At 36.2% G+C, this 14,799-nt stretch overlaps 1 protein-coding gene across 1 annotated transcript in view; it reads right to left on the bottom strand.

Moving 5' to 3' along the window:
- Positions 1 to 300: 300 nt before the first annotated feature.
- Positions 301 to 14,799, bottom strand: part of PARVA (parvin alpha) — a 68,088-nt gene continuing 53,589 nt past the window's right edge. The window contains exons 7-13 of the mRNA XM_074148763.1: positions 10,605 to 10,663; positions 9,501 to 9,520; positions 8,063 to 8,124; positions 7,324 to 7,392; positions 5,599 to 5,700; positions 4,742 to 4,814; positions 301 to 1,285 (exon numbers count right to left, since the gene is read on the bottom strand). Of these exons, the coding sequence (XP_074004864.1) occupies positions 1,209 to 1,285; positions 4,742 to 4,814; positions 5,599 to 5,700; positions 7,324 to 7,392; positions 8,063 to 8,124; positions 9,501 to 9,520; positions 10,605 to 10,663 (462 nt within the window). The 3' untranslated portion in view covers positions 301 to 1,208. The remainder of the gene's footprint in view (positions 1,286 to 4,741; positions 4,815 to 5,598; positions 5,701 to 7,323; positions 7,393 to 8,062; positions 8,125 to 9,500; positions 9,521 to 10,604; positions 10,664 to 14,799) is intronic.

Genomic DNA, 14,799 nt, shown 5'->3' with positions numbered 1-14,799 from the left:
GTGTCAGGCAGTGTCTATCAGCTTCTTTATGGAAAACATAACTGGTGCTTGATATCAAGTCTAAGGGAAGAATCAACTCCCATTTCCCTTCTGTGTCTTTGTTAAAGCTAAAACTGAATGGATAACAGCTTATACTTGGTTATGATTAGAAAAAAGTTCTCTTTATAGCCATGTAAAATGACCAAAGAATCTTACACCGTAACGGAGAATTTGCAGATGGGAGTAGTTTTGCCCTAAAAGCAGTGCTTTTGTATCTGAAAGGCTACAGGAATGTTTCTGGAAAAGAAATTTTTTTTTTTTGGTGTTAGACATTATGCAGCAAAATACATTCCTCATAAAATCAAACAAAGGGACAGATTCTAAATCCTATTTAGCAATAAATCTATACTTGCAACCTAAAACTACTAAAAGAAAAACAAGCCATTCTTTTACTTTCTAATACTATGTAATAATACAAATATTATAGGGAAACTGTATTATACAGGTGTGTTTTCCTGAAATGTGTACTTTGCAAAAAAGATCTCTTCCTTGAACAAAATCAAGTGACAAGCTGCAAAACCTGCTTATGTGGAATGCTCAATAACACATATTTAAAGCAGAGTATCATATTATAATAAGTCTGAAGGAATGAGTAGCCACTTCAGTTTGTACCCATAAAATTTAAGCCCAACAGCACCGGAAATATAAATTAATCCGGTTAAGTGCTTAAGAAAGTCTCTTTTTAGCCGTGAAGTGAACAAGAGTATTTAACCATTTCTCCCCATGAATGTTTCTCATAATTAGAATGGAATCATCTTATCGCAGATAGAAAATCCCCAGATCAGAAAATATACATGTAAAAATATTAAAATAGATACTCAGTGTTGAATCTTCCTACGATTGGCTTCAAAGGCTGATTTGAATTAAAGTTACTAAGTGTTTTTTTCATTCTTGTTTCACTTACTACAAAGCAGTGTGAGGACAGTTACTATAGAGACATGAATTCTCACAGAATATACTCAAATACCTTCCTCCAAACCTTTTTCTTCATAATTTATATTAGTTTTAAATCTACTATGAAAATAGTAGTGCAAGAATAATCAATTAAAAGATCTTCAGGTAAATGGTTTAGTTCCTTTTAGGATAAAGATGCAGAGGAATATCGATGAAAAATATGCTAGTTATGATGCTTTCTTTGTTAGCATTTCTTTACGTCCAAAATCAATTCTTCACTCCACATTCCTGTATTTGGTAAACAAATTGTACAGTACTCTCAGTGTAGACTTCAAGTCACAATTTACAATATCTAGAAAAAAAGACAAGGGAAAAAACCATTAGTAACTTCATTAGCTCAAAAGATTTTCAGCAAAAGTACCTAAAATTGCCTAAAACTACCTTTCCTTACTCAGCTCCATATCCATGAACATTCGAATCAGAAAGATAGTAAGAAAGAGCAGAAATATAATAAAGTGCATTTTTTAAACTGGCAACTCAAAAATCATTATTTCAACCACTTTTAATTAGGGATACAAATGGCTAATGGTGCTGATGTAGAAACGCAACCAAGGTTCAGACACCCACGAGACAAATTGTGCCTAGGATTACGTGTCTTTATATGACTGAAACTTCAGTCCGTTGTGGCTGAAAAGTAATGATTTTGAAAAAAATCATCAGGCAGGAACCAATGGAAGTCTCCTTTTACGTAAGAATTGCAGGCCTTGGCCCATTCTGGGCTAAAACATCCTTTATTAGGCCTAATTTCAGCAAGATAGCTAGAGACAAGTTTAAATTTTCTAAAGGATCTAAAGAAGCTAGGTGTACAAGTGCCCCTCGAAGACATTTCTGAAAATGCTTTGGGTTAGTTGATCTACATGGCTGAATCAGTCCTTAGAAACTCAACATCTAAAGTAAAGGATTTATATGAAACTAAAAGCTAATGAATACCTGCTGTTTCCAAGAGAAGTTGTTGAGAAAGTCAATATTATTTCACAAGAAATCTATAAAACAAACTGACAAGTACTACTGCAGCAGTGCAGGCTAGTGCTTCAAGGAATATTCAATCTCACACAGGGACTTAGAATTGTCCTCAGAAAGAAAAGAGTAAGAATAAGAATTATCCTATGACTTTCTGCTGACTGTATAGCAACTCAGTCTCCTAACTTTGGTTCTTGGAGTTGGCCATGAAGGTGTAAAGCAGATGGTGTACATATTCCCATTATTTTCAAAACCTCCAAGTAAGCCTAGTAAATTTTGTATTTAATCATCAGATAGTTTTGCCATTATATTTATCTACATTGATGTTACTCACAGATTGTGAAGGGGTTATACTTTGAAGAATGAATCCTATCAAACATACGCATGGTGTCCCAAAGTATGCAAACTTTGAAGGGCTAAAGATATAAGCTACACGGCAAACTGACTTCCATGGACAAAGGGTGAAAATACTCAAATCTTAATTTTATGCTAATCCTATGCATGGTCATGAAACCATGGCCACACGTATTTGTGGCTCTTAATGAATCAGATCAAAAATGTTGGTTATAAGGTGAAGAGAAAATGCCAAAAGCTACAGGAAGGGCACATTGCTCCCACAACATCATGTTATACTCTGCAGTGCTGTTTGCATATAACTCAGGAAGTTTCTTCTTCCAGGCTAGCAGCAAGCTGCATAACATCTTTATTTCCTAATACAGAACCTCAAATGAATAAAGAGAGAACTTTGACAGGTCTTTGCAAAGTTACCAGAAGACTCCATCACCATCACAACAGAATTCCACAGAAAGGTCCAAACTAAAAAGCACAGTCCCAGAGAAAGATGACTTTTTTCCATTGCTACATGTGTTTGACCAACATATATAACATTTTACTGGTTGCAGTTTTCAAAAAAGAGAAAGTTGAGTTTGGCTTTGATTTACACATTTCAAGAAGTAATCTGAAAAAGCTCAAACTGCAAATGAATTCGTTATAGACTCAGTAGATTAACAGTCCAGCCATTTTTAAAGTAAAAGGTCACAGAAAGCTTTTTAATACCTTTTCAATTATATTGCAAATAACCCAAATAAACTGTTGACCCCATAAAAATCACTGGTTTTCATACTCATTTATTTAACCACATTCTTTTTTCCACTAAATATGTTTTTCATATTCTAAAGCACTTTTCAGCATATTTTTTCCTCAAGAACCTCAAAGAAACAGTGTAGGAATTTAAAGAGTATTTAGTATACACATTTAGGGTAAGATCCTTTTCAATACTCTTTTGCTCACTGGAAATTTTAAGTACGGGCATTGTGCCCAATGTAACAACACATAAAACAGATGTGTTTTTCCATTCACATTGGGCAGGAAGTTTCATATTAAGCATTTCAATAATTGCACAAGAAATGTCTTATATATGCTGAAATATCCTTATGGCTTGATTTATACTGGAAAAATTAGCTGTCCCCTAGAGCAATAAATACCTGAAAAATTAAATGCCATAAGAATTTTAAACCTCCATGGGGAGTAAGGGATCACAGATACTCTCTGTTTTACTTGGATCCCTAGATTTCACTATTTCCCCCTTCTCTCTTTGACTATTTCAAACATAAAAGGTTCTGATACAGTCACTACTGGTTAAGCATGACTGTGGAGAAGAGTTCAAGCAATCAAAAGAAGTGAAAAAATAGGCTGAGTAGGTCAAGATTAAATGTGTAGGTAGCATAGGCTCAATCCTGAGATATTTTTGTGTGTGTGTGCGTATGTCTGCTGCTGTTATGATGTGGAGGTTGGGAGGGATGGAAAATAAGCAGAATGGAGCAGAACTTAATTCAGTGATGTGTGGCTGAATCTCCAGAGAGCCCTTACTATTGTAAGTAAAACTCTGAGTATTAGCTTATATCAACTCCTCAGGGAATGACAATCCAATATTACGGCAGGAAAAGACTGCATGCACCATAGAATGTGAATCTGCAATGGGTCTTGAAAACACGTCAGGTTCTCACTCATGTATATTGATTATTATGGTAGGTAACCAGCAGAAGCCCAGCTACCACCCTGTTGGGAAGAATGGAGCGGAAGCTGCACATCCAGCTCCTGCATGGTAAGAAGTGGTAACTTCTCATGGGAGGAACCACTACAGTACCCTATAACATGGTGAATCAAGGGCCCTGTATCCAGCCCGAAAAGCTGCATTTAAACTGTATTTATATGAGCAAAGAGGAGTGGAATCCTGGTCCTGCTGAAGTCAGCAGGAAAACTTTCATCTTCCCTGAAGATACATTTTACTTTCAGTCATCAGCTCTAAAATCTAATTTAAATATGCTTGCTTAGGTTCTGCATTCAAAGGCAGTTATATGAACCTTTGAAATTCTTCTTCCACAACATCTACCTCTTGTGAAAATCTTGTAAATTACACTGGAATACTTAAGGTTTAGTATGAAGATGCGGGATCGGGGAAAATGGAGCAGTTGGAGCAATTCATATCTGCCAGTGACACCGTTCACAATTGTATTCTTTTTCTTTCAGTGAATATCTGAGTATTACTGCATATGTTTGGTCACACAAATCCTACCCTGGCCATTTAAGAAAGGAAGCCTTGCAACATTTGAAAAAGCATATCTATCAGCCATTTAAAATACAGTTACCTAAGCACTTCAAAAATGTATCTTGCCTTTCACTCTTGGATTAACATTTTAACTTTTATTAAACTATACCATAATCCTATGAGATGAGATCTGGATCCAACACAGTTTTTTAAGGAGATAGAAAATAGTAGAATAGATACCTTCTGGTCTTGGCTTTGGTTTTTCCAATCCACCATCTTGCATTAGCTCAAACGCAAAGGATACATTGAGGACCTAGTAATATAATAAAGGTAGTCATTACTGTGAACTATATACAGTATACTGTATATCCAATGGTCAATACAAGAGGTATTTAAAGCTGCAGACCTAGATACTCAGAAGGGAAAAAAATAGTCAGGGCTTCATTTATCAGTGGAAGATCTGGTCCATGGAATCCATTGTTTTTTGCTAGGTGGTGATGGTAGTTTCAGAAATATCAAAATAATTGAAAAATAACTTGTGAACTAGTAATACCCATAAGTAAGAATAGCCCACCTCCCGCAAGTTTAAAAATTGGAACATGATGGCTCATGAAGTGCTCTTGTCTTGAATACACAGCTGAATTGCCTGGGTAGCAACAGACACTGAGGTAATGATTTGTCTTAAAATGATACATTGTACATATATGCCTTTATGCTTCCAAAAAACATGAAAACTTTCAAATGTTAAATTCTCAGATTTTGGACACAAAAAAATCGGTTCTCTCATCAATTCATGTGTATAATTCTTTATACACTTAACGAACAGTAAGTCTGGTTCATTGACAGCATCAGACAATGGCTGCCAAAATCAGTTAATACTTGCTAACCACTCCGTCATTAATATAAATTTCCCTTTTATTCCGGATAAGCATTAATACTGAGATCTTAAAAAATGCTTGGAAACAGTTATCAGTACAGTCCTCTCTTGATTTCAGCTATTTACATCAAACTTAAGTGGAAAAGTTTGTGTCATCCTTGTACTACTAGACATGTTTATATGTTTATTTGTTTTTAACAGAAAAATGAAATCTAATTACCTTTTGTTCAAAACTATCAGGAGTCAAGAAAAAGCTGTGTAGAGGAACAAAATAGCCTTCTAGGAGACCCATTAGCAGGACTAAGTACACACCATCTGCAAACTGTAAAAAAGACTTCTCAGTACATTTTCTGAAGAATAACTCATTGCTTTGCTAAATGAACAAAATATATATTGCCTAATGCAGAACTGTCAACAAACTACTACTACAAATATTTTAAACTGCAACTAAGAGATTTTATCTCACTTTGATTCCTTTCCTTTAGTTAGTATGTTCTGTCTTCTCCAAAACTGACCTAATGCTAAAATACACATGCAGAATGAAGTCCCTGGAAAGAGAGGTGGTCAGTGGCTTTGATCCATGCCTTTGCTTTCTATTCTACTAGTTGTGGGGAATCACAACAGCCACATTTCAAGCTCTCAAATGGCATGCATTCCCTGAGCAGAGAAAAACAGAATGAAGGTGCAATCTCATGATTGCACTGAAATTCAGTATATTGGAGGAAATAAAGGAACAGAGAATTATCTTTGTTCATGTTCTACAAGTCTGTGTCAATTGAATTTTAAGTGTACATAATTACAGATGGAAGATGCCTAATCACTATGATATATGTTCATTTCTATCTAAAAAAATAGCAACATCCATGATTTTGTTAAAGGCCTCTCACTCTTACCCCCGTGGCATCAGGTCTGTCAGTGCATTGATATACCCTCACAGTCAAACTGAGTGAGATCTGAAGCAACCCATCACCTTCCTGATGTAGATAATTTTTCTTCAACTGATAGAAATACAGTCTCTCATCTGAAGGAATACTGTTTCATATAAACACTTAAGGGGCTTCTAGGTACATTTGAATAATATGTTTTTTCCAAAAGTAAACAATGCAATAAGCAGGCATAGGGAACACCCTTCTGAAAGCCCTTACACATTATTTCCATCTATATTTTAATTTTAACTTTGAAAAATCTCTATCAGATTGGCTGATATTTAAATAAACCAGAGATTGTTAATAACATGAATCAAGACATAAAATAAAGCCTATCCTCAAGACACCTAATTTTTTTGATAGTCTGGATACCATCCTTCCTGCCTGACTTTGTAATTTTCTTATGATAACTGCTGCAATTGTACACACGGGGAGGTATTAATAAAGCAAGATTAAGCTTTTCTTTTAGCTTCTTTCCAGCCAATTTAGCAGCTGAGAACAAGGAAAAAGACCATGTACCACATTATTTCTGTGGTGCAATCAAGTCTGCAGCCCAACTGTACAGCTGCCTATACACTTGAGTAGCTTTACTCTCAAGAACATATTTCACTGAATAGAGTCACTGTAATCCCATGCAATTGTGTGCTTGTGTAAAGGTAGGCAGGAAACAACTGTTCAGCTTGACGTTGGATCAAACCAAGTGGACAGAGTCCTCTCCTGATCAAAACAAGCACAGGTTCTGCTTACAACACTTGGCAGTGCCCAAGAAGTAACATCTCTTAATTAATTTTTATGCTACTGGAAGTACAGAAATGTTTTAGAGAAATTTAGCTGTCCTTGTGATTTCTCTGCTTAATTAGTGAGAATCTTCTTCATACAAACATGTTTAGAATTGAAGGGTTTCCTGCTGAAATAACATTTTAGAGTGCAATCAATAATAATTCAATGAAATTTCTGGATAAGACTGGGCACATAGTGCAAACTAACCCTCCCCTTTAAGAAAGGCTGTAAAATCCTACCTGGGTCTCCAGTTCAGTGACCTCCAAATTCAATTTATTGAGATGCTTGTTCACAAAGGTGATGAGAGTCTGAAATATCACAACAATGTAGTGAAAACCTATTCATAGGGCAGCAGTTCAATGCATGCAGTATGACCTCCACTCAGAAGAGAATCTCCATGAGTGAAGAGACTGCAACACAAGTTTTAAGTTTTAAAACTGAAATGTGATATAAAAAAATAAAATTTCCAAGAACGAAGAACAGAAATAAAATGAACGTTATGTATATAAATAAAAATACACTGTTAAAACATACTACTTCTTAAAAAAACGTGCAGCAGACCATAGGGAAGTGGGTAATTGGACTCCAGTCAAATCTGACAGCAGCCAAAATACTGTAGGTCAGGCCCCTGGCAGTTGTAAACTGGATACCTCCTTGGCACCAGTACACTCAATCTACCAGTTGGGTTCTACTCAACACACACTTTGTGAGAACTTCTTTTTGATGGAAACTTGATGAATTCATAACTATATGTTGTTCTGTGTTCCAAAGTTAAGTTTATGTTCCTAAATATTAATAAAAAGTAACATTATAGTAATGAATTTGTATATCTAAGCATAAAGCTTAAATGTATTTAATGTATGCAAACTATGCCAATTATATATTATATACATACACACTCACTCTACATGTACAAACCAATACATACAAGCATGCACATGCACATATTATGTATTTTAAAAGTAAAAACCTTCCAACCTTTTTCACTACATTGAGCTTGTCTGGAGCATGGTCAAATAAAGTATCAAATGCATCCCTTTCTGAAAAACATTCAGAGGTGTTAAACTGAGCAGCAGTTGTCCAAATGCAGAATAAACACTTGCTAAGGCACATGGTGGTTTAAGACAAAAGAGTCAGCAAAAGGTTTCAATGTATTCTCTTTGTATTCCAAGTACCACGTATTTTGCATACTGCTGTCTTGCTATAAGCTTCTAGTAACTTATTCTCTATTATTTACAAAAAGCATAATTTTCAAGTAGGATTTGGATTACCTAATAACCCTGTTCCTCAAAAAATGAGCAAAGAATGGTACCTTTATGCATAAAATCTTAAACAGCCAGATACAGGGAGCTAAGTAACCAAATGATTGCATGCAGAAGAATGTGAGTTTACATCTAGAGTCACTACATCTACAGAGAAAGATTTTCCCCATAGGCAACTGACTGCATTGTGGTGTGCTATATTATTAACCACCTCAAGCAAGCTTACGATTACACAGCTGCAATATAATCCTTTGTATAGATGTTTTTGGGCCATTCTGATATGCAATTTAGGACATCAGCAGCAGGACAGGCAATCTAGGGTAGCATGACTAGAGCGATACTGCAGTCACCTTCTGAAGAAAACAGAAAAAATATAAAATAAAAAGGCACCAGAGCCTTTTCTGAGTAATTTTCATTTTGACAATGACCTGAATGATAGCAAATGACCCCACAACAAGGTACATTCATATTCCTCAATAAAAAAATACTATAGTAGATCCAAAGGCATTTGTAGAAGGCAGAATTTATACAAAGTAAGACTGCTCAGGGATATCATTGGGAAAAGACGTCATGCATGTAGCCTTTTAAATCAGCTGTAACGCAGCCATTGAAATAATACAAGAAACAAATGCTAAATTATTGGTGGGACTTCACCTAAGCTCCTCATATGAGTGTTTTCTGTTGGCCAGGTATTTGGCCAGTCTCAATACTAGCAGCAAGACATACAAGGCACAGTAACTTGCATGGTGTTTAGGCCTGTTGAATAATGACTCAAAGTCATTAAAGTGTTAAGTAAGTAATGTATGCAAGAATGCCGATGGGTTCACCAGCTAGTTTTTGATAAGACATAATTCCACATTATGCTGGGAACTTAAGACCATTAATACTATTACAGTAGTGTTCTGGAGGTTAAACCACAAACCACCTGCAAATTAACACATGCTGAAAAGCAATGAAATATGTTTTAAAGATGGTCAGATTGATTTTAATGCTTTTTTTCCTTTTGTTAACTGCCACAATAGCCTGTGGTTTATGTATTTGACAGGGCAACTTGAAATTCTCTACTTCCTTGGAGTTTGATCAAAGTGACCCATTGCAGAACTAATGTACACTTTGGCTGCATCAAGAAAAAGATAATAATCAAATGAACTTACCATGCCTTCCTGACAATGCCCTATGAAAAAAAAAAAACCAACAAAAAACAAACCAAAAAGAACAAAACACAGTTATATATAATTCACTTGCAAACATTGTGCTGCAAAAGAAAACAGCATACATGGCCAGATCTTAAGCTTGGTGAAAACTAGAGTAGATCCATGAAATTAAGAAAACCTTCATCAAATTACTCCAACTGAGAACCTGGATTAGTCTTAGAGTCTACCAGTATAATATCTTCTGGCTTCACTAAAGTCTCATGGGAAGCCAGATTTCAGATTTCCTACTATTGAACCAAGTCAACACACCTTGCCTGAGTGAAGAAGGCTTTTTCATGTTGATTTTGTGAAAACTTTTCCCTCTGCTTTAAAGATGCATTTACCACACCAACCACAATACAACTGCAGCCAAAACAATGCTTGGACTGGGTTCTTAAGGACTTCAGCATTTTGCTCCAGTTTATCCCTCATAAACCTATTACATATAAACAAATCCATAAAGATTAATAATAAATCAATAGTCCATCTTCTCTCCATTCTATTAGAAACTAGCATATTCTACTATTGCTTTCTGTTGGTTTGGAATAACTTTTCTGTTATAAATTGTTCAGTGAGAGAACATGTACAGAGCTTGTACTACCATCTTTTTACATCCCCAAAGTCCAAACACCTAAAAATAGACATATCATGTTTCTTTTTGAAAGAACCTACTTCTCTGTCAAATAAATACCAACATAAAGGAATGAGGTATATCTTTCTTGTTTGTTTGAAGGACTTTTGAATTAAAAAAAATAAGAAATATAATAAATACAGAAATAGATTAATAGCAGATAAATATAAAATAGAGATTTTGTATATCTTCACTCTGTCTTCTCTTTTATCCTGATCTCCTGGTTTTAGTTCCCCAGCTCTATATTTCCTCACCCTTTTGTATTTTTAGATGCATGTTTGCAGCTCTTGAAAAGGCTAAAATACAGTCACTGGCTGATGCATCATCTTCCTTGGAACCCCAATACCGAAATCTAAATATCAGCAAATGTTTGAATTTCTGAGACGCATCTGTGTTCAATTACTGAATGGCTGGCAAAAGTGGTGTTGACATACTCAGTGTTACCAGTTATTTCCTCTTGGATTTGCCGAGACTGGAGGATTCCTTCTCGTTTCTGGAAAAAATAAAAAAGTGACATTTTTCTTAGTAAAGTTAAATGCTTAGGGTACAATAAAAATTTATTTGTGATCCACAAACATAATTAGATAAGAAATCTGCAAAATGAGAACTTTTTTAAAACAAACTTACAGTGATATATTATTTCACCTTGCAAGTATTTCAGAAAACTCTTTTGTACATTAACAAGAAACTTGAAACTCCACCTGTAGAAGGAAGTATTTCTTTTCCTTTCTCCATTGTTCTTAATTCACTTTTCTTTTAAAGGCCCCAATTCAGCAAGACATTTGAAACACCTAACCACATATGTAAGTATTTTAGTAGAGGTATATATAGGTGAGTTGAATTAAACCTTGTATTTCAATGAACAGCTTGGCAGATGGTGCCTGTGCTTCTCTTTTGCAAAAATCTTGCTCCCAGGCTATCTGTTCTTCCTACCCCATTCATACACTTTCTTTTTGCCTCAGTGTTTTCCTTTTCACAGAATCATAGAATCATAGAATGGTTAGAGTTGGAAGGGACCTTAAAGATCATCTATTTCCAACCCCCCTGCCATGGGACTTTTCTGGCTTCTCTCCACACAAAGAGCTCTTGTGATGCTTGTGATGGAAAACCAAAATGGAGGATAAATCATTCACAGCCTGCTCCAGACCCTAGTCACCTTGGTGTTAATATATGCATTGACTCCAGTGTTCTTCAGATGTGAGAAGTTCTTCGCAGTTGGTGGTGAGTGGCCTGTGTCTAGCAGCTATACACAAAATGGCAGAAGCCAACTCAAGAGGTTGCTTTCTGAGTCAGTTGTAAAATGAAGGAGTTTAAAAATTTGACATTGTTTCCAGGATGCTGATCGCAGTCATCTGGTGGTGGTGTAAATATCACACATATGTTTTGCCTCTCTTTGTGTTCTTTCTGTTAATTCTATTCACTGGAATTAGTAAAATTTTGCAATACAGAAGGAAAAGTCAGGCGAATGCTGACGACTGCATGTAAAGTCTAGACATTAGGCAATTATTCATGATTCTTCACTCCCTGTCAGACAAGGAAATGAGAAAAATAAATTTATGCTAGTCCTATGTTTGCCTTCTACATGGAAAGGAGAAAAGGAGGACAACCTTTTGGAAAAGTCCTTCATGGCATGTGAACTGGGGCTGCTGCTCTTCCCTGCCTTGGAGAACATAGCACCTAAGGCAGTCCTCGGTGTATGATGTGCTGAGGATTTGGCCAGGGTGCATTGCTAAAATATATGAGGATCAAACTTACTTTCTGCAAGAAAGCCATCCATGGCACTCCCTGGGTCATTCCAAACTGCTACTTGGAGTAATCTGAACTGTCATTTTAGCTAGATTATAGTTTCAGATGTTTTGTGTTATATTTTTTAAAGCCCTGTTACTAAACATCTTGCACATGGTTAAAAACGCATTGAGGGAGGACCTGTGAACATTAAAAAGACAGAGAAAGTCCAGTGTGTTACTGATAACACTGAAAATACTGAAAGAGGGGGCACACAACAGCTGCTGAGACATCTTCTGTCACATATCTTGAAAGTCTGAGAAAAACTACATCTCTTCGGGCTATCTTCATTTCCAGCTTGTGCAGACAGCAGCAAGTACTTGCACTTGAAGTTACAATCTATTTTATGGTAGCTCAAGTTAGAATTCCACTCTGGGATTTTTGTTTATTTTTCCCTTTGCTGCAGAGTGAAAGGAAACTTTTATTTCTTCCTGATGATGACTCTGACATGCCAACGGAGCAAAAGTGCCATCGCTCTTGTCTCCTAGAGGAGTTGGGCATCATAGCAATGGCAACTGTACCTCTCAGTGCCCAGACTGGTGATATAGGAGAAGAAAAAGGCTTCTAATACTCTATCTTCCCTCTGCAAACATGCTCAAATAGCTTGAAACATGCTCCAGTACCAATATAAAACATATTTCCCTTTTGATAAACTGCAATTAGTATCAAGATGAGTTCCTGACCTTAATCACATTGTTGTCAAAAAAAAAAAAAAACCAAAGAAAGAAAAAAAAAAAAAAAAGACATCAAACACTAGTTCTGTGCCCGGCATCTGATCACTAACATTAATGGAATTTCCACACTGCCCAAAAGCAACATGCATCTGCTGGTCACTTATTTGACCAGCACATGTCAAGACAGACTTTCCTATGCTTCTGATTTGTAAAGACTGGTCCCAACGGCAACAATCAGAATGGACCTTAGAAACACTAGTCTAAGGACCTTCTCTGCGAAGGCTGCTCTGCATACATCTTTTGCACTTTAAAAACTCTCCACCTCAAAAATTGGCCTTAACACCAGTGCCACCTGTTGTGAAGTTTGTTTTATATCAGACAGAGAATGACACAATATTCCTGAAAGTACAAAAAAGTGCTACTGAGGACTGAAAGAATGTCCAGCGATGTTCCTTAAAGACAACAGTGACTATAACTGAAATAATAAATGATAAAAATCAACACCTACGATTTGAAAGTCACTGAGAAATGAGGCATGTATTAGGATTCCTCATTAAAAAGCTGGACACATATTCCAGTGACCACAGAAGACCTTATTTGGACACACTTGGCATCTTCTTCCCTCACAGCTGAAAGACTCCACTAAAAGCCATGAAAGATCTTCCTAATCACTTATTTTAAATTGGTGACTACTCCTAGAACAAAAAAATACATCTGAAATTTGGGTAATATGTCTGGAAATGAAAAAGTTCTCTCTTCTTCAAGCCTCTTCACATCAGCTATATGTCAGCAGTTTTATATAACTGATGGCCAACTGCTTAATTTCCCACACAAAGTCCCATTCTGAAAACCTTCCCACTACTTGAATAGGTTTTGCCTATGTATTGCTTCTATCCGTTTCATCTGGAGGATCATGTTTTATAATTGCTCCACCAAGACAAAATGCAGAACTACTCTGGAGCTTGAAAGAACAAATACATTTGTCAGAGGTTCAAAAAAAGACTTCTTGGGAACCCGAAGGCAACGCTGCTCACAAACATTTCAGACCTTCCCAGGGCTTTCAGAGAGGCAGTGGGACCAATGATCTCAGATTAAGCTTGTGATGTACACCTTCTTCTAATCTCATTAATTTCCTAGCTTTGCTTAACAGTAGTTTACGCACGCAAGAATTGCTGTCTCAGTGTTCAGAATACGCTGAAGCCATTCTGGCTGCTCTACCAGTGCATTCTTATACTCTTACAGCTCTTGCACACGAACAATCTGTCATTTAACCATTTGTGGATGGCATAAATAAATAATTTTTTAAAAGAGGCAAAATGATACCAAGATCCAGCTCTCCACAAAAGCTCTTACTTGTTTCAGTAGAAATGCTCAAGCAAAGCCTGGGCTCTGTTCAAATTTATTCATTCTATTAGTATGGAAGGAAAAGAAAATAATATAACAGAATAGCTACAAAAGGTCCAACTATCACATTTTTTCCCAAATCAGCTTATAACCCTGATTGCATATTACGCTCATTGCTAACAGCTTTTGTACAAAACGGCCAAAGGAAACAAGCTTCCATAAGAACTGTGCTGATTACCTATTGGGCACAAGCACATTTTTTGTTTCAGAAATATCTTTGTTTCTATTTCAATAAACCATACCCAGCCAACACAGCAACCCTCACATGTTATGTGTTTCTAAATCTAAAAAAAATCATTAAATGGATTAGGATAGTCTTCCTTGAAGACTTCATAAAGGTACTTTGTTCTTTTATTTCTCTCTCTCTACTATTCCCTTTATCAAGCTATACAGAATAGAATTTAAAACCAGCTACCACATAGTCTGTCGAGTTTCCCTAGGCGTGACCTTACTTTACAGAATGTATGAGGGTTTGTACACGAGGCGTGCAAGTTTGAACACTAAATTAGGCTTTCGGATCTGCTGATGGTTGATTAAAACTTTCACTGAGTTTAAAGGGTACGTGATGAATTATACAGAACCAATCCCATAGGACATGAAAGACAGATTTAGAAAATGAAAATAAAAAACTCACCCACCATAAAATAAAAATGAAAAATGTCTCAACCACAATTACAGTAAGAATACTATCCCCCACCCTATGTTAATAGGAATCAGCATAGCCTTGGAGTTCCACTGATTGGCTTTCACCAAGGACTGGCTCTGC

The sequence above is a fragment of the Numenius arquata genome, chromosome 6, assembly GCF_964106895.1.
Source record: "Numenius arquata chromosome 6, bNumArq3.hap1.1, whole genome shotgun sequence".
Classification (NCBI taxonomy): domain Eukaryota; kingdom Metazoa; phylum Chordata; class Aves; order Charadriiformes; family Scolopacidae; genus Numenius; species Numenius arquata.
Note: the sequence above shows the minus strand (reverse complement) of the source record. Positions and strands in the feature narration are given on the sequence as shown.